The sequence below is a fragment of the Lytechinus variegatus genome, chromosome 5 (genome assembly GCF_018143015.1).
Source record: "Lytechinus variegatus isolate NC3 chromosome 5, Lvar_3.0, whole genome shotgun sequence".
Classification (NCBI taxonomy): Eukaryota; Metazoa; Echinodermata; class Echinoidea; order Temnopleuroida; family Toxopneustidae; genus Lytechinus; species Lytechinus variegatus.
Window position 1 is genome coordinate 10,320,493 of NC_054744.1, and position 20,472 is coordinate 10,340,964.

General features: G+C 37.0%; 1 protein-coding gene across 1 annotated transcript; it reads right to left on the reverse strand.

Moving 5' to 3' along the window:
- Positions 1-5: 5 nt before the first annotated feature.
- On the reverse strand, positions 6-20,014 carry LOC121415245 (cytochrome b ascorbate-dependent protein 3-like). Its single transcript, XM_041608428.1, has 5 exons — positions 19,929-20,014; positions 7,693-7,898; positions 5,517-5,725; positions 1,056-1,210; positions 6-206 (listed from the first exon to the last, which is right to left on the reverse strand). Exons 2-5 carry the CDS (start codon positions 7,871-7,873, stop codon positions 59-61), a joined length of 693 nt encoding a protein of 230 aa, XP_041464362.1. The 5' UTR covers positions 7,874-7,898; positions 19,929-20,014; the 3' UTR covers positions 6-58.
- Between the last annotated feature and the right edge of the window lie 458 nt (positions 20,015-20,472).

Consider the following 20,472-nt stretch of genomic DNA (forward strand, 5'->3'; position numbering starts at 1 on the left):
GTGAGTTTGGGTTGGGGTATTTATTCAGAGATGGATTCTCGGTTATGCGATGAACATCTCAGTGGAGATTGGAGTAGTTTCTATTCGGGGATGATGCTGCCTTGTTTGTGGTTAAGATGTACGCCACAGTGATGACGAATCCAACAATGGTCAATCCCGCTGCGTTTGCAATAATCGCTGGAGCAGGCAGGTCCGAATACTTAATCCTACAGAAAAAACAAGATTCATTTGATTTAGTTGACATCAACATTTATTTGAAATGATAATGAAAAAGTTTGGGCCTCATCAATTTATGAGGTACAGTACCGTCAATATCTATTATCAAATATAAATTTTTGTACAATGTTTCCATAGACATACATGCTGCGACTCAAAGGATAAGTCTCGGGACCTTGAACCGCAAGGTACAGCATGCAAATCCCACCTGCAGCACTCATATCATTCCGCAAGGCATTTATATATATTTGCCACTTTTTACCCGAGAATATTAAATGGGTATCCTGTAGGAAGGTAAATGTATTCCTTAATGTTTGAGTGCCTGATTAGGGTAGCTATGCTAAAGCCAGAGTAACAGTAAATAGCACATTGTAGCATGTGTTGCATAAATTTTGCATATTATTCAATTGCAATTTTCTTATTCGATGTGCTTTTTTTTAATAAGATCTTTCAACATTCTGTCTTTCACAATTTCTTCCTTTAACAATGGACAAGGTTGGATTCCCTTCAAGATTTTAGACAAATTTATCACCACAAAAAGGTCAGAGTGCCTCCTATTAAAGTATCAACATCAATTTTGAACTTATTCTGACTTAAAAAAAGAAAAACAAGTGGTTATCTGCGCTATTTTAGTAATGAGTCCACTCTTCAAACAGTGGACTCATGAAAGAAATAGTGTAATTAACCATGGCAACAGCTGTCAAATTGGCGCACAAAACATCAGCATCTGACATTTTTTTAATATACGTGGTAAATAAGTGTAATTTATAATAGGAAATTTGCATAAACCATGGGTTCCTTCCAGTAGGGAAGAACTGATGTGAGAAAGAAAGTCTTACCCTGAAAACATGATTTTCTCTAGGATGCCGATAAGACACGTCGCTGCTGCCATCGAGAGGATAGCAATACCAAAGAAGACATGGGATGATAAGTAGGATGCACGGAGTTGGCTTGAGGCAAATGGAAGTAAAAAGATTCCTAAACCAAGTACTAGCTGAAAATAGAAAGAGGGAAAGAGAGAGGGGGGATAAGAAAAGTAATTATTTTGACACACATAGCTTTTATTATTACTATTATCCTAATCACTATCATCACCATAATCATCATCATCATCATCATAGTCATCATCATCATCATCATCATCATAGTCATCATCATCGTCACCTTTATCACTATCATCATCATCGTCACTGTCATCATTATCATCATAGACATCATCAACATCATCATCGTCATCATCATCATCAACACTATTATCATTATCATCATCATAACTACCATTATCATCACCTTATCACTATCATCATTGTCACTGTCACCATCATCATCATAGACATCATCATCACCACTACCACCATCATCACCATCATCATCATCAATACCATCACTACCATCATCATCATAACCACCACTACTATCATCATCAGTACCAATACAATTATTAGGCTTCATATGGTCATTTCAGCAAGATTGCTTTGTTGGAGTTTGTCAAATGATATTGGAAAATAAGCATTGCCTATTGCCATAAAAGCAAGCAAGAAATAACCTTGACTCACTGGTGAACGTACTGTGTATGCATTATGTATTCTCAGAACACTACCACAAAAAAACAAAGATCATAAAAATATACAATGATCTATCACAAACATTAACCTGGTGAACCTACATGTAGCTTATGTTTTATTTAAACATAGATCTTTCAAAATATATATAAAAATGATCAGAATTAAGAGTAACCTAATCTGCTTTATGACCTTTATTATTTATGATTATTCATTCCATAGGGTTTAACCCTAAAAAGACTGGGGGGCTGAATCAGCCCCCCCTCGACATTTTTCGTGATAATTCCGCAGCGCAAAATATTTTGACCGCGTCGCTCACTGACCTTTTACTTTCAAGTCTTGCGCAATTTTTGAGACCAAAATTGTGACCCCCGGGTACGCGATTTCAAAATTACGCAACATTTCGTAAGTGCATGCAGACCCAAAATTACTCAAAAAACATGAATTTGTGTACAAATCCAATGCTAATAGTGTTTTGAGCCAAAATTCATAAATGTATCATTATTTTTCCTTTTACTGCTTAAAATCAATTAATTTTATTGTTTTTATGGTCAAAATAAAGTCCCCAACAATTTCCATTGAAAAAACAATAACAAGTGGAATGCCTCTGGCCATCTCACCTGCATCACGCAGTTCAATATAGCAGCAGTGCTGACTTTGAAAACTACTCTAACTCGCACAAGATGTTTAGTGATACATGGTTACTCTTATGTCCACCTTTTATGAACTAGACCAATAAACTTACAGAGATATGATGGTTATTCAACAAAAAACCCCATCACGGCCAAAGTTCATTGATCTTACATGACCTTTGACCTTGATCATGTGACCTGAAACTCGCACGGGATGTTCAGTGATACTTGATTACTCTTATGTACAAGTTTCATGAATCAGATCCATAAACTTTCAAAGTTATGATGGTAATTCAACAGATACATGTACACCCAATTCGGCCAAAGTTCATTGACCTTTGACCTTGGCCATGTGACCTGAAATGCGCACAGGATGTTCAGTGATACTTGATTACTCTAATGTCCAAGTTTAACGAACTAGACCAATAAACTTTGAAAGTTATGATGGTAATTCAACAGATACCCCCGATTCGGCCAAAGTTCATTGACCCTAAATGACCTTTGACCTTAATCATGAGAACTGAAACTTGCACAAAATGTTCAGTGATGCTTGATTACTATCATGTCCAAGTTTCATGAATCAGATCCATAAACTTTCAAAGTTATGATGGGAATTCAACAGATACCCCCAATTCGGCCAAAGTTCATTGACCCTAAATGACCTTTGACCTTGGTCATGTGACGTGAAACTCCTGCAGGATGTTCAGTGATACTTGATTAACCTTATGTCCAAGTTTCATGAACTAGGTCCATATATTTTCTAAGTTATGATGACATTTCAAAAACTTAACCTCAGGTTAAGATTTTGATGTTGATTCCTCCAACATGGTCTAAGTTCATTGACCCTAAATGACCTGTGACCTTGGTCATGTGACATGAAACTCTAATAGGATGTTCAGTAATACTTGATTAACCTTATGGCCAAGTTTCATGAACTAGGTCCATATACTTTTTAAGTTATGATGTCATTTCAAAAACTTAACCTCAGGTTAAGATTTGATGTTGACGCCGCCGCCGCCGTCGGAAAAGCGGCACCTATAGTCTCACTCTGCTATGCAGGTGAGACAAAAGACTAAAAGTTGAAAAACACAGAAATACATAAGAAATTTAGAAAACAATAAAATACATAAGAAAATAAATGGAATGTTGAATTTTTTGAAATAAATTTGATCAGATGCCTATCTAGAGTATGCGTAACAAAAATTAGCATTTTAGGGGCATTATTTTATTAATAAGAGCGAATTTATGATTTTATGCATAAATTAGCATAATTAATGAGCAATGAGATTTTTCGCAGAATTTGATATTACAATTTTGTAGATAATGCCATGGGTAAGGCGTGTGCCAATTTTCGTCGCGATCGACGGCCGAGATCATAAGGGGGGCTGAATCAGCCCCCCCCCCCCCCCCCGTCTTCTTAGTCATCGAAATAGCCCAGTCTATTTAGGGTTAAGTTCCATCATCAAAGTCTTTATTGACAAATTGTCATCATCTTCAACCTTGATGAAATATCTTTTAATGGGTAGGGATATACATGTACAATAAGCCTGAGTCGAATCGATTTTAAAATCGGTGTTCGATCGATGTCATCGAACACCGGTGCAGATTTTGCAAAATCGGTGCATCGAAAAAAAAAAAATACGTCGGGCGGCCGATTCGTTTGGTTTACACAATCAATCATCAAAATATCAGTAATGTCCAACTTTACTACTACTTACTTGATTTCTGTTGCCCCCAAAATGAAACCGAATGAGTAATTATGATGCTATTCACCATTAATTTTAAGTTTATTTCGATCATAGTTCGAGTCTTACTCGTCTGCTCGTGCCGAGATAATTTATGCACGATGAATTCATGTATGGAAGTCATGGCCATCGATCGTGCATGCGCAGTACTGTTCTTTAATCAAACCAGAAAATGGCCGGAAATTGACGCGATCAACGTAAAATAAATCTTGCTTTCATGAACAATATTAAAATCATGACCATAGAACATTATTTAATCGTAATATTTCACAATAATTTGCATATGATAATCATTAATATGAATTTAGAGCTTGATGTGAAACGTTTGTATTTCGTTTCAATTTTCAATGGCGTCTAATTGCGTCTAAAAAACTGGATTGTCATTATCAGGATTAATTCTCGAACATCGTCATAACTCATATTCCACAATCTTTCCTCACAATCGTTATATCAGCATTGAATAGCAATTCAAATGACCATCCAGAGAAAATTACGTATTTATTCCCATAAATTTATTTGGAGCTCATTTTGGATCCAACTACACAATCTCAGGCAAGTTACAGCGCTCTCCGTTGATTGCACTTGTTTGCTGGCGCTGACGTCAAGCACGCCTGTCGGGAGAGTGAGTGTACGGAGCTGCGGACGGGGCTGGTGAATGGACTGCGAATGCTAGTCGATCGAAAATCATTCGGATCGACTCTGCGTGATTCATGTCTTTATTATTGTTTCATTTTAAAGTTATATGTTGTCATCTGCAAATATCATTGTTGAAGATATTTTGGGAAGAATTCTGCTTTGGTCCCCGGCCTTTTTTGTGTGTTTTGTGATCATGGAAAATACAAACGAACTTTGCTCTGTCATCTGCTGTCACCGGCCAACGCCAGCGCATACCATCAGTGCGTAGTGCATATGCAAAGCGCATCGCATCGACGCAAAAACAAGACTAAATTTTCCCCGCCTTCAATATTCGATGCATCGATGTTCGATCGAATTAGAGCTGTCGAACACCGGTTTTCAAAATAATCGATATGACTCAGGCTTAATGTACAAGCCCATGAAGTCTAAAAGTTCCCAAGCCAGATACAAGGTAAACACAAATGGCAAAGTCCACTTTCTTTTTACACCACTTTGTAACCATTTTCGAAAAAAAGTGAAAATAACAGCATAAGGATATAAATGACTACCCCCACAAGCAAAATTTTAAGCATTTCTCATGCCATGTGAAGAATACCAGTAATTCAATTACAGCGAGCGGAGGAAACAAGGGAGAAGAGTGACCCCCCCCTTCTTCTCTAGACCCTGCCCCCATCCCATAAACACACACTCACACAAAACCCCAACAAAACACAGCCATACACTACCTGTAATAAGAACATGGACACCGTTGTAATTCCTAACCAGCTATGAAGACTGTATAAGTTGGGGATTCCATTAGCGTTGTGATTTTGAAACACGGCCGTCAATCCAACTGACATCATGATGGTGGCTAGAAGAAGAGCCCCAGCGTGGGTTGCCTTGACAGCGATGCGAGGGACATCGACACCAGTGAAAATACGGTAGATCATGGTGGCTGAAAAGGATTAAATAAAATAAGAAATGAAAGAAATAGCTTAGACCCACCGAGAGAGACACATTTGGAGAGCTCTTCATCGAGAGCTTGTTGTTGATCTTCAATGACAAATTTGCTTTCAGCCAATCAGATGCATGGATTTTAGTAGCTTATAACAGTCAGTGAAAATGACTAAGAAAACACTTGATGAAACATTTATTATTATCATTATTATTTATTACCATGTCCATGAATATAGTGCAGCTACTATGTGTTGTATAATGGGCTTTTATACTTGGTATCATATCATCAAACACTACTCAGATATACATGGGATACATAATAGCTTAGGTGCCCATCTCAAATTCAACTGTAACTGTAAAATTAAATTTATAAAATAAAATCTGTAATGAAAATATCAAGCCAATTAAAACTAGTATCTCAGGCTTGTGTATCTGTTTAAAGACCGTCCAGTTAAAGCTGATGATGACTGGTTAACGATATCAAGTCTTTATAAGAGCGGAGGATTCTGATTAATTAAGACATTTTGCAGTTCAGGCATGTATAACTCTGTTTTGAAATACGGGTGTGTAATTTATAGGGTTATATTTGTACACAGAAACGGGAACCTCCGCAAACCAGAAATCATAATAAAGCCACATGGAAAGATACAAACATCATCAATCATCTCTTCACCCCCCCATTCAATTCAAGACCGCAACTCAAGATGTGATAACAATGTATTGATGGTTCTCTCAATGGCACTGTATTGCATAACACATCTTTGACAAGGTAGGCATTCATATTTACTTAACAGCTTTTGCAAAGCACTGCATTACAAAGCATTTTATCATTTTATGCCATGCTACTGCTACATGCAGAATCAAGCACAAAATAAAGGTATATGATTTGAAATCTGCGAATGAAAAATTGATTTCTTTTTTTAATTGAAATAGACAAAGACTGAAAACTATGATGATACATTGTACACAATGTGAATGACAAACACATCAAATTAAATATTTCTGAAAGAAATTGTTTAAAGTTTATTAGAGAAATGAGCAACTCTTGCACAAAAGGTAACAGACTGGGAAAAGTACTTTTCTACTTTTTATTAAAACAAGAAGAGAAAATGTTCTCTGTTCAATGGATGGAGGGTGAGAGAGGAGTGGGAGAGGGGAAAAGATGGAGAGAAGAGCTTGACTTTATCATGGTCATGTTTAATGTTTTAGTATCTATCTTACTATTCATTCTTTATTACTTGTAATATCTAATATACCTTTTGTGGAAGTTACTTATTCCAGCCTTTTCAGTATTCTGTCAATTCTATCCAAAGTGCATTTGCTACAAGCTGTGCTTTCAGAGTTGTCACGTTATGTCATAATGTGAACAATGAGATCAATCCTCGAAGGGGAAGTTCACCGTGACAAAAAGTTTGTTGTAAAAATACCAGAAAAAAAAATATTGATGAGGCCTTGAGGAACACCCATTAAAGATTAAGAAAAAGAAAATTCGAATTTTACGCTTCTGATTTGTGATATCACATACAGGCACCTGCCCCTTATGTTACATGTAAATGTACATGTAATATCAAACGCATGAATTTTATTTTTTTTCAGGGTTCATTATTTCTTTAAAATAATTCTTTCAGAAGCGGGTGTGGAATGATTTGTCTCTTCAAATACTGAAGGACAATTGAATGCCATTAAAACTTTAGAAAGAATGATATTTCAATATTTTTCATTCACAATACACTGTATATGGGAATTACCTCACACATGACATCACAAATCAAACAAAATTCTACTAAAACTTCTTGAATCTTTGATGGATCATGGACTTTTACTACCAATGTCTTAAATAATTTTTCCACTATTTTTATAATAAATTTTTGTCAGGGTAAACTTCCCCTTTAAGTTTGAATCTTGAGAAAGGGAGAGAGGGGGGGGGGCGAGAAGTAATTCAATGAAAGATCTATTACTACTTACCGTTTCCATAGAGAAAAACCATTGATACTGTCATGAGGAGTGGATGGAGGTTGAACTCTTGACTGGAACCATCCCAAGCAAACCCACCGAGATACCTTCCCATCCACAGTCCAATCAAGATGCAGGACACCAGACCAAGAAGCTCAGCCAGGAGCACCAGAGGAACAAACAGCTTCGACATCTTGCCTCAAGATCAATTTCGATTTCTAGAAGGAGGAAAAAACAGAGCAGTTGAGTTTCAAAGGGGAAATTTGTCTGAACGATAAGATGGTTTGAAATAAGAAATTTTTAAGAAAATTTAGGTTTGATGTAAATCCATCAACACATCAAAAAATATGACACTTATGAACTTTTCAGGTATTTGAAAGTTAATTTCATAAAGCAAAGAGCCCAAAGTTTTAACAAAATCTGATAAGGAAGTATTATTGAATTTCAAAGTTTAGCAATATTTTGTGAAAACAGCTATGTACATTGTCATAAATATTCATTAGACATGCTGATGATGCTGATGCAGGGGTGGATCTAGGATTTTCCAAAGGGGGGGGGCAAATTTTTCGGTGGAAAATTTTTACAAGCCCCCCCCAAGCAAAAAAAAAGGTATTCAACCACAAATTAAGGATATTTTGTACCCGAAAATTGCATTTTTACATTACAAATTTCATTTTTTCTTCTCAAAGGGGAGGGGGGCATGTGCTCCCTGTGCCCCCCCCCCTGGATCTGCACCTGTGCTGATGTCACATCCCCACTTTCCATTTTCCAAAATTTTACACAAAATCATACGTTTATTTCATATTTTCATACATGTGTGTATGATAAATATCCCTTATAATAAATGTCGCAGCAATAAAATGCATTAAAGTGATCATTTCACTTTGTTCTGATTTAAAAAATTCTCATTTTGGTTCTAGAAAATGGGCTAAACATTAGGCTTATAGTATAAAAATACCATCCCAAAAGTTTCAAAGTGTTATATATACAGGATCAATTTTAACACCTTGGAGATGTAAACCAAAGTTTGAAAATAATTGGGAGTTGGTTTCAATGACTATGTGTAGAGAGCGAATCTGTGCAACACAACACAGATGAACCCAGATGAACACAGCATGACCTACATACAGTGTATACAAGGTATACACTGAATGCACAGTGCAGCTAATAGCGTGTGTATAGGAGATACACACAGCAGAAGGCAGTCAACATAGCCAACGGACTTTTTGAATTGGAGAAAACTGGTCATAAGCTGAGCCTGTCTACTAGACGGTTCTCAAAATCAAGCTAATAAATTGCTACTTGTATCTAAATTAGAGTTTTTCATCCTATATTGAAGTCTGTTTTAGGGTTTTTGAGGACAAATACAGGCACTCATACACATGTTTCGTCTCAGTTTGAGAATTTTTTAAATCACCTGCTTACAAAGTTAAACGATCCCTTTAAATCAGTAATCAGTTGTCAATCTATTTTTTTCATTCTTGGAGGACAAAATTTGAATTAACATAATTTCATATAATAAAAAAAAGTGGGGATGTAAAATCATCATTTTGCTCTTTGAATATTCATGAAGACATGAATAGAACTGTTTCATAAAAATAGCCCATATCTTTAAAATGGCATAACTTTGTTATTCCTTGTCCATATTTGATCAAATTTTGAAACTTGATTATAAATAATTATTGTAATAATAATTATTCATAATCAAGTTAAATTTGTTTGCAATTGTTGAATAATAATTTTCATCTATAAATTGTTCTTCAAAACGGCATTTTGTAACATTGCTTATTGAAGCTACGTCAAAGCGAAGCAGTTCAAGGGTCAAGCCTATTATATGTGTGGTGTTTATGGATGGATCAAGGGATATACACGATATCAGTCTAGTAAGAAACCTTGCAGTTTTCATATTTATATTATTTGGTTTTTTTGCACCTTCATATGCATTAGGTGTATGAAGTTGTATAGATAAATAAAATCAAACAAATTTACTTGATTTCTATCTTTCTAACTTTTAAAGACAGATTTCCAAGACCTACATGTAGGGCTAGGGAAATCCGTCTTGTTCATTGAATGAGTGACTATACCTAGGTCTCGCTTAGGCATGTATGATATGGGAAGGGTTTAAGGCTCCGTGATAGAGTTCGGTGAAATGCCACTTTCAGAATTTGTATCTGTATGTGCACCCATGTATAAAACAAGTATGAAGCAATTTGAGGAGGAAAAAACTTATAGAAACCTATAGGGGAAGGCGGGGTAAGTTGAGCATAGGGGCAATTTGAGCCACCAGCCCAAGGCCAATAATTGATGAGTCAGACATTGTGGTGGTGTCCTGTATTGATGACCCATTACATAACCCTTTACCCCACCACATTGTTTTCCACTTTGAAACAAGAAGTACTTTTTTAGAGAGAAAAATACAAATTTCAGCCAGAAATGTAAACAAGGCAAAAGCGATTTTGTGTTTCGCCCACTTATGAAAACAACCAGAAATATCGTGATTTGCAAAGGCATGCAACAGAATTGTCATAAGAGCCTTGCACGTAAATTTTAATGTTGACCTTCCACTGCAGCAAAACATGCAGATCGCCTAAGTACATCTACCATCCAAGTTTTGTTGAAAAGTGACTTATGGTTGTGGAGTTAGGTGTCATAAGAGAGTCTTGCATGTAAACTTTAACATTGACCTGAAAATGGCCTTTGACCTTATCATGTGACCTCCAACTGCTACATAACATGCAGTTCCCATAAGTCCATCTACCATCCAAGTTTGGCTGAAAAGCGACTTACGGTTGTCTAGTTATTTGTGACAGACGGACGGACGACATTTGGATCCCTAGGTCTCACCTTCACCTCTGGTGGGAGAGACAAAAAGGGTGTAAAATAGATCAGTGCTTTTTACCGAAACACATCTTTCAATATAAAGAAATAAGAACAATATTGTTAGTCCCGGTATGAATCTTCATTCTTGTCATAGTCTTTTTTACATGATGGGTGCATAAAAAAATGTGTGGATGTGCAAATATCGCATTAAGTTAGGACTGGGGTACTTTGAGCCAGCCAACATGTGGCAAGTTGAGCCATGGTAATTCATATGGTATTAAGAAACAAAACCTTGAAAAGCCATTGATATGCAGGCAGAAAGGTGAAAATTCACATGACAGTTCTTTTACTTTTAGAGGATGTTAGTATTTCTATTTATAGAGAATTAGCAAGTGAAAAGACTTGAAATAAAAAATTTAAATCCTGGTTCTTCCCGCATACATTTCAACATAGTTTTTGTGGCTCAACTTACCCCACAGATTGGGCAAGTTGAGCCATTTGACATTGGATTTTTTCAAAGGTCACAATGAATTTCAGTGTGGGGGTAGAAAGCTATATATAGGTGAAAAATATTTCCCACAAATCAAATTTTAAGGCAGGGTACTTATTTCTAAAAAATTATTAGTCATATCAATTCTATCAAGTAACATGCAAAATGCAAAAAGTGTCACAACTTACCCCGCCTTCCCCTACCATGAGAAACTTTGAAGTTTTATATACAAAATGATGTATAAATCAAGGGCATGAAAGATGAACAAGTGGAATGCCTCTGGCCGTCTCACCTGCATCACGCGGTTCAATATAGCAGCAGTGCTGACTTTGAAAACTACTCTTACTCGCACAAGATGTTCAGTGATACATGGTTACTCTTATGTCCACTTTTTATGAACTAGACCAATAAACTTACAGATATGATAGTTATTCAACAAAAAAACCCAACATGGCCAAAGTTCATTGACCTTACATGACCTTTGACCTTGATCATGTGACCTGAAACTCGCACAGGATGTTCAGTGATACTTGATTACTCTTATGTACAAGTTTCATGAATCAGATCCATAAACTTTCAAAGTTATGATGGTAATTCAACAGATACACCCAATTCGGCCAAAGTTCATTGACCTTTGACCTTGGTCATGTGTCCAGAAATGTGCACAGGATGTTCAGTGATACTTGATTACTCTAATGTCCAAGTTTAACGAACTAGACCAATAAACTTTCAGTTATGATGGTAATTCAACAGATACCCCCAATTCAGCCAAAGTTCATTGACCCTAAATGACCTTTGACCTCAATCATGAGACCTGAAACTTGCACAAAATGTTCAGTGATGCTTGATTACTATTATGTCTAAGTTTCATGAATCAGATCCATAAACTTTCAAAGTTATGATGGGAATTTCTACAGATACCCCCAATTCGGCCAAAGTTCATTGACCCTAAATGACCTTTGACCTTGGTAATGTGACATAAAAATCATGCAGGATCTTCAGTGATACTTAATTAACCTTATGTCCAAATTTCATGAACTAGGTCCATATATTTTCTAAGTTATGTCATTTCAAAAACTTAACCTCAGGTTAAGATTTGATGTTGATGCCGCTGCCGTCGGAAAAGCGGCGCCTATAGTCTCACTCTGCTATGCAGGTGAGACAAAAATGGTCAAAAACACATTTTCAAAGTTTTAATATTCTAAAAATAATAAATATGGTCAAAATAGCTCATCAGTGATTTTGTTGATTTCTTAACTTTTCACATAGAAAACAGACGTTCGGTAATACGATACCTTTTTCAAGTGACCAAAATATTTCACATCCGAAGAGGGGTCCGATTGGAAGCTAATATCATCACAGGACACTTTTTCACGACAAGACATGACCTAGCTACCTTTTCGAGCTTGCTCACTGCTTCACCGCAGCTGGCGCGCTGATTCTAGATAAATCTAATCCTTTAATGAGCTTCGATCTTGATTTCATCGCTGTCTTTTCTCTACTCGCTAAAATGGGAATCAGCGTGGAAAACTCCCCATAGAGTTGTACACACTGGTTCCCATTTTAGCGAGTAAACTAGTTTAATCTACTCGCTAAAATGGGAACCAGCGTGGAAAATTCTCAATAGAGTTGTACACGCTGGTTCCCATTTCAACGAGTAGATAAAGACAGATTACTAGTGATATTTATTTCGTTAGTGATGAATCTCTGACGAAATGAATCTGATTAATAAACTGTCTTTATCTACTCGTGAAAATGGGAACCAGCATTTATAATTCAGGAGAATTTTCTTAGATGGTTCCCATTTTGAAGAGTAGTAAGTGGTATCAATTCACTCAGAAGACCATGCGTGGGCATGGCCCCCGATCAACAGTGGAGATTCACAGGCTGTTACAACTATGGGGAAGAAGAAGGCCATTTCAGTAGGGTCTGCCCCATCGCTAGAACACCTGCTAATAATAGACAGGCAAGGGCTGTATCCTTTGAGGAGGGAAATGAACAGGGATTGGGGGAGATGGGGAGTCTCCGATCCAGCTGGAGATCCCTACCCCCACCATCCCCATTCCATTAAAAAAGGACAGCCAACATTGCAAACAAGAACTGAAGAATGACCATGGTAATCTGCGGCACCGGTCTTACAAGTAAGTCCAGGGAGCCTGGGAATCTCCAAGGAGACAAGAATACCTTGGAGGATTCCACCATGGCCACCAGACGTTTCTGGTGATGTCATTTAATGATCAAGACTTTTAAGTAGTTTTTAATTAAATTGTTTTGGATTGACAGTTGGCAAAGGAGTCCATTACATCTGGTTTTAGACACTAGCAGCTGTCACCATTATTTATAAAAGACTATTCCTTCGCCTCCCGTCTTGGCCGCTTATCCTTAAGCATTTAGTTCTTAAAGGAGAATGAAACCATTGGAACAAGATAGCTTGTGTGAAAACAGAAAAATCAAAGAAACAGATCAACAAAAGTTTGAGTAAAATCGGACAAATAATGAGAAAGTTATGAGCATTTGAATATTGCGATCACTATAGCTATGGAGATAGCAAATTGGCAATGCGACAAAGATGTGTGATGTCACTTGTGAACAACTCTCCCATTACTTTAGTATATATTTCACTTGAATTGCCTCTTTTATCACATCTATCCATAGATCATGTGTTCTTTCTACATGAGGGCATGTAATACATAATTTTTAAGAATACATCATGGATAAAGAGTTTGTATCATCATAAGAAAAAGCAAAAAGAGACATTTTGAGGGTATTTTATAGTCCACCAAAGGGAAAGTTGTTCATCAGTGACATCACACATCCTTGTCGCATTGCCAATGGGAGGATCTCCATAGCATTAGTGATTGCAATATTCAAATGCTCATAACTTTCTCATTATTTGTCCGATTTTTCTCAAACTTTCTTTATTCTTATTCTTTGATTTTTCTGTTTCTACACAAGCCTATTTGTTCCAAAGGTTTCATTCCCCTTTAAGGAGGCTGGCTGAGAAATAACAATGGATGGTATAGGGATATAGCCTATCAGTCTCCAGCTGGGTAACCGAATACTCAGCAAGGAGATACATGTAGCAACAAGAAGATTCAGGGAATACGGCAAGGGTGTGTGTAGGAGGGACGTCTGCGTTCCTTTGCCTTTCCTGTCCACATCTGTTCTTATTCCCTGAAGCCTCCATAATAAGAGAGAAACAGAGGTTTTCCTGATTGGTCCCTTGGATACAATTGGGAAAACTTATGACGTTTCGGTCTTGGAAATAGAGAGCCTTCAGGAGGTGTCCCAGTGGGGAGTGTCAGCACCTCGGATACTCCCGACTTGGACATACTTTTTCACCTTTTGGATCTCTGGGGCCGCTCTGGAGGGCTGGCTCCATGGGAAGAGGAGTTGAGAAGGCTCCTACCTACATTTACTGTTGTGGAGTGGGTGTTCAGCTGAAGAGGCTAGACATCCAGTTCACACCAAGCCAACTGTTTTCTCATCGAGACAGGTGCCCCATACCTGCCCATCCGCCCCTGTTCCGGTTGGCAATGATGGACAGGTGGTGGCGTTGATTCGAGGACTCTCCCTCGGAATGTTTCTCGATGAGATAATGGTTATTAAAGCGGGAGAACTGCATTGTCTCAATTAAAGAGCAACACGTTTCCCTTGCACCTGTCTCTGCCTGCCATTGTGCGCACCTGTTTTATGGTAATTTAATTTATTGATGTACATTATGTTATATTAATTTCTGTAGGCAGTATATTATGTATTTGTATTATAAAACAAAAAAAGTTTTATATATGTTTTCATCAGACAAGTTATCTAGAAAAATATATGAAGTCACTTATATTCTTTATATGTATATCCTTTTATGTATATTTTTTTGTTTTTCATCGTAGATACATGCAGTATTTAGTATTTAATATTTTACAAGGCAGAGACAAGGTAAAGACTTTTGCATGTTTTAATAGTTAAATGCCTTTTTATACAATATTTATATATTGATGTCATTAGAGAAAAATGTTTCATTTATGTTATGTATATTTGGAAATCTCTGAAAAAGAAGATTTGAAAAAAAGAAAAAGAAACTTTAGAACAATAGAAAAGAACAAACAAAGAAGAAAAAAACATACAAAGAAGAAAAGGAAGAACAATAGAAAAGAAGAAAAAGAAAAAAGAAAGAAAAAAAGATCAAAGAAAAAGAACAGGAAAAAAATCAAAGAAAAGAGCAAAAAGAACAACAAAAGAAAAAAAAGAAAGAAAAGAAAAAAAAAGAAAGAAAAGAAAAAGATCAAAGAAAAACAGAAAGAAAAAACAAATTAAAGGTAAATGATTGTCATGTTTATTTCAGTTAGTCATACCGGTATATTGATTGGAATAAGACTTACTTTTGTATAAAGGATGTAGAGATTTAAATATAAGTTTTGAGTTACCCAATTTTTTTTGGGTGGGGGGATGTATGGTGTAATTGGTATGGGTTGGTATGTGAACAATGCTGGGGAAAAATTCAAACACATACAATGGGCAATTGATCAGGCTCAGTGAGCTGCAATACAAGGCACAGACCATGCACATAGACAGTACCATTAGACCACTACCAGCTACAGATAGTTCCACACACACACTTGAAGTTGAACTGAGGTTGGTGATAGCACTTGGAGCTGCTGCTGCTGCAGGGAATGAAAAGACTGGGAGTAAGGTAGGATAGTTGCATTGACGCCCAATGGCGACAATGCATTGTTCTTGTTCCATATTCCTATTCCGTAATTGCATTGACGCCCAATGGCGACAATGCATTGTTCTTGTTCCATATTCCTATTCCGTAATCTTCTTCTTCTTCTTCTTCTTCTTCTTCTTCTTCTTCTTCCACCAAAATCCCATTTGTTTAACACATGGTTTTGTTAGCTCTACCCTGACTCCGTCCCTGATCCAAATTCATCCAAATTTGGTAGACATGTTGTCCAGCATCCCTAGTTGTGCCTCTCGTCTTCCATTTTCCAAAATCACTCATGCATGACCATCCAGGCGCCATTTTGTCAATTTCAAGTCCATTTGCATACCATTCTTCATTCTTTCATATCTCAGTTATCCTGCATGCTAAAGACTTCTAACAAATTGCTATAGATAGTCCAAGAGTTGCTCCATCATCTGCGACGTATAACTTGACCTTCAAAATGCCATCTTCATGCCTTAAATTCAAATCCGAAATAGCCTTCCTTCAAAAACTTCATATTTATTGAAATGTAATGTCTAAAAGTCGTAAAATGGCCGTAACTTTTGTGTTTTTATTCATTTTGCGCTCATTCTTTTAGAAATTGATCACGGTATTATAACATACATGCTACTAAGTTTTCACGCATCATTGATCTTCCGTCATTGAAATAGCGCCCTCTAAAGTTTCAAAAACGCTTACCTTTGAATGCCCCTCATTGCGTCATGCATGGCCAAACCCGTACCTTTTCTTGGATTTAGAGTCTTCAAGATATGCCCTTTCATGCCATTTAAAAAAATATATACCTTACAACTGACGAAATATCTCAAAAATGCTCCCGAAAATCAGCAAAATACCCAAAAATGCACTTTACTGCCAGCACAACTTCAACTTGCTCTTATTTCCTTATTATTGAAGCTTATTCTTTTTAACTGGGCAGATATGAGTATTGATATATACTTAAACAGTTCGTTAATGTTTTGTAACAGAAACTAACAAATTGCTGACGTCAGCTTAAAATTATTGTGCAAAACCTTCATTTTTAATGTCTTTCTTTATATGGCATTTACTTCCGGTCTATTGCCTCCACACAAATAAAAGTGGTATCAATGTCACTGCATTGGAATACTCTTTCCAGTGATACCAAATACGACATAGGTTACAACAGAAAATTTCAAGATAAGTCAATCTGAACACATGGTATACTGCTCACAATGCACACATTTTCAACAACCACGTATGGGCCGCCATATGGTCTAAAAAAATTTACTCGAGAATGTAACTTCCTATGGACAGCAAAATGTGCTAATATCCAATTTGATTAACATGTAATATTTGTTAGTCCTCCCCTGCCACCGTTCCTCATCAAAATTCATTCTAATTTGGTAGACATGTTATCGATAATTAGTGACCATAACTTTAGAAATAGCGCCCTCTATTGCAAAGTCTTAAAATAATTGAATTGCCATAACTTCCTTTGATTTTATTTTTGTCTCATATTTTCAGGGTTTGCCAATTGTATCATTTCAAATAATCTAACTGTGTTTTACGCATCAGTGACCATTCCTTTAAGAAATAGCGCCCTCTAATATTTTGAGAATGTATATCATCTACAGTTTTCTTTCTATCTCCTTCTGTTTCTTGCCCTCTATTAAATCAGAGGCGTCAATGCATGCACATCGTTCTGAAACGATTGCAGTTCTAGTCTTCTTCTTCTTCTTCTTCCACCAAAATCCCATTTGTTTAACACATGGTTTTGTTAGCTCTACCCTGGCTCCGTCCTTCATCCAAATTCAACCAAATTTGGTAGACATGTTATCCAGCATCTCTAGTTGTGCCTCTCGTCTTCCAATTTCCAAAATCACTCATGCATGACCATCCAGGCGCCATTTTGTCAATTTCAAGTCCATTTGCATACCATTCTTCATTCTTTCATATCTCAGTTATCCTGCATGCTAAAGACTTCTAACAAATTGCTATAGATAGTCCAAGAGTTGCTCCGTCATCTGCGACGTATAACTTGACCTTCAAAATGCCATCTTCATGCCTTAAATTCAAATCCAAAATAGCCTTCCTTCAAAAACTTCATATTTATTAAGATGTAAAGTCAAAAAATCGTAAAATGGCCATAATTTTCTTGTTTTTATTCATTTCGAGCTCATATATTCAGGAGTTGATTACAGTATCATATCATACATACTACTTAGTTTTCACGCATCACTGATTTTTCGTCATTGAAATAGCGCCCTCTAAAGTTTCAAAAACACTTACCTTTGAATGCTCCTCATTGCGTCATGCATGGCCAAACCCGTACCCTTTCTTGGATTTAGGGTCTTCAAGATATGCCCTTTCATGCCATTTAAAAAAATATATACCTTACAACTGACGAAATATCTGAAAAATGCTCCCCAAAATCAGCAAAATACCCCAAAAGGCACTTTAATGCCAGCACAACTTCAACTTGCTCTTATTTCCTTATTATTGAAGCTTATTCTTTCTAACTTGGCAGATATGAGTATTGATATATACTTCAACAATTCGTTAATGTTTTGTAACAGAAGCTAACAAATTGCTGACGTCAGCTTAAAATTATTGTGCAAAACCTTCATTTTTAATGTCTTTCTTTATATGGCATTTACTTCCGGTCTATTGCCTCCCCACAAATAAAAGTGGTATCAATGTCACCGCATTGGAATACTCTTTCCAGTGATACCAAATACGACATAGGTTACAACAGAAAATTTCAAGATAAGTCAATCTGAACATATGGTATACTGCTTGCTCACAATGCACACATTTTCAACAACAACGTATGGGGTGCCAAATGGTCTAAAAAATTTACTCGAGAATGTAACTTCCTATGGACAGCAAAATGTGCTAAAATCCAATTTGATTAACATGTAATTTTTGTTAGTCCTCCCCTGCCACCGTTCCTCATCCAAATTCATTCTAATTTGGTAGACATGTTATCCATAATTAGTGACCATAACTTTAGAAATAGCGCCCTCTATTGCAAAATCTTAAAATAGTTGAATTGCCATAACTTCCTTGTTTGAATTTATTTTTGTCTCATATTTTCAGGGTTTGCCAATTGTATCATTTCACATAATCCAACTGTGTTTTACGCATCAGTGACCATTCCTTTAAGAAATACCGCCCTCTAATATTTTGAGAATGTATATCATCTAGAGTTTTCTCTCTATCTCCTTCTGTTTCTTGGCCTCTATTAAATCAGAGGCGTCAATGCATGCACATCGTTCTGAAACAATTGCAGTTCTAGTATTATATGTGTGTACGTGCCTTGGTATATCTATGTATATTTATTTCCGGCCCCTCCACAATACTGTCTTTATCTAATCGTGAAAATGGGAACCAGCTATGCTGGTTCCCATTTTCACGAGTAGATAATACAGATTATTAAACTTTAAAGTGATTCATCCCAATAGACATCTTTTTTGTGATTTATTTAGTGAATCGAATTTGTAATATTTTTTTTGTCAACATTGTGAAAGTGGCAGAGTGGTCTTGAAGAGCAGGGAAATGCGGGGTATAGGCCTAGATGGATATAATTACAAAAATTATAATTCCGCGGAATCGTCGATGTCATCTGAAAACTTGTCCACCCATGGCAAACTGGGCCAATTAAACATCACATGAGAAAAGAGGTAACCAGTTGTGTGAGGAGCTTCGCATCTAGCCTCTCGTATCAATTCTTTTCAAAATCGCCCCAAGCAAAGTTTCTTTACATATCGTGGTGAAAGGAGGTACAGAAAAGTTCGATTTGGCTACACTACAGTACAAAAAGTACCAGTTCCCAAAACTAAGCACGGAATGGCCTGAAAAAGTATACGGTACGGTACCGGTACCATATGTCAAATATTAGATATCATCACGAATTCCTCAAGGCTAATGCCTCCCAAGACCAAGTCCAATAATGGATGGAGCGGAGGAGGGGGCGGGAAGCTAGGGACTGCATCATGCTCTCCCCCGCTGCACCTCGATCTCGAAACCCCGGAGTCGGCGGGCCCGGAAGCGGCTGCCTTTCCGTGGCGGAGGAACCGAACCCGGGGCCGGGATCGGACTCAGTCACTGTCGAGCTTTCGCACACTCATTTCGCTCAGTCAAAACACAGCTCAATGATCACAAATGCTACGCCCAATCAGTATTTCACATTCTACAATATTCAATAGTATTTTTCATTAAACAAAATGCACAAAATAAAATCCTGAAAACACTTACCGTAAATCTGATTACACAGACGGCCCAACAGGTCAGCACTCTCTGAACAAATCCTCCATAGATTGGTTGCGCATGCGTACGTTGGGCCTGGGCCGTGTATTGATGCGGTATATTTTGCCAAATCGGTGTGATAGTCATGCGCCCCGCCCACTGTCAAGTAACTCGCAAGTCTGAAAGTCGAGTTTTAGACCTTGAGGAAAATCCTATGGGGCCGTTATGCACCACCATTGCAAAAAAAAAAAACAACAACAACAACACCCCCGATTCTTTGTAGGTTTTTATACACGTTTATAATCAATTATCAATAAAAGTGGGGTTGAAGCATAGAGATGTATACTAATTAGGGGTTGACCATAGAGTTAAATAACTCTATGGGGTTGACACACCCCCGGACTGCCGGACAGGCAGGTTTTTGTACAATTATAATCAATAATCAAGAAAAGTGGGGTTGAAGCATAGAGATGTATACTAATTAGGAGTTGACACACCCCGGACTGCCGGACAGGCAGGTTTTTGTACAATTATGATCAATAATTAAGTGGGG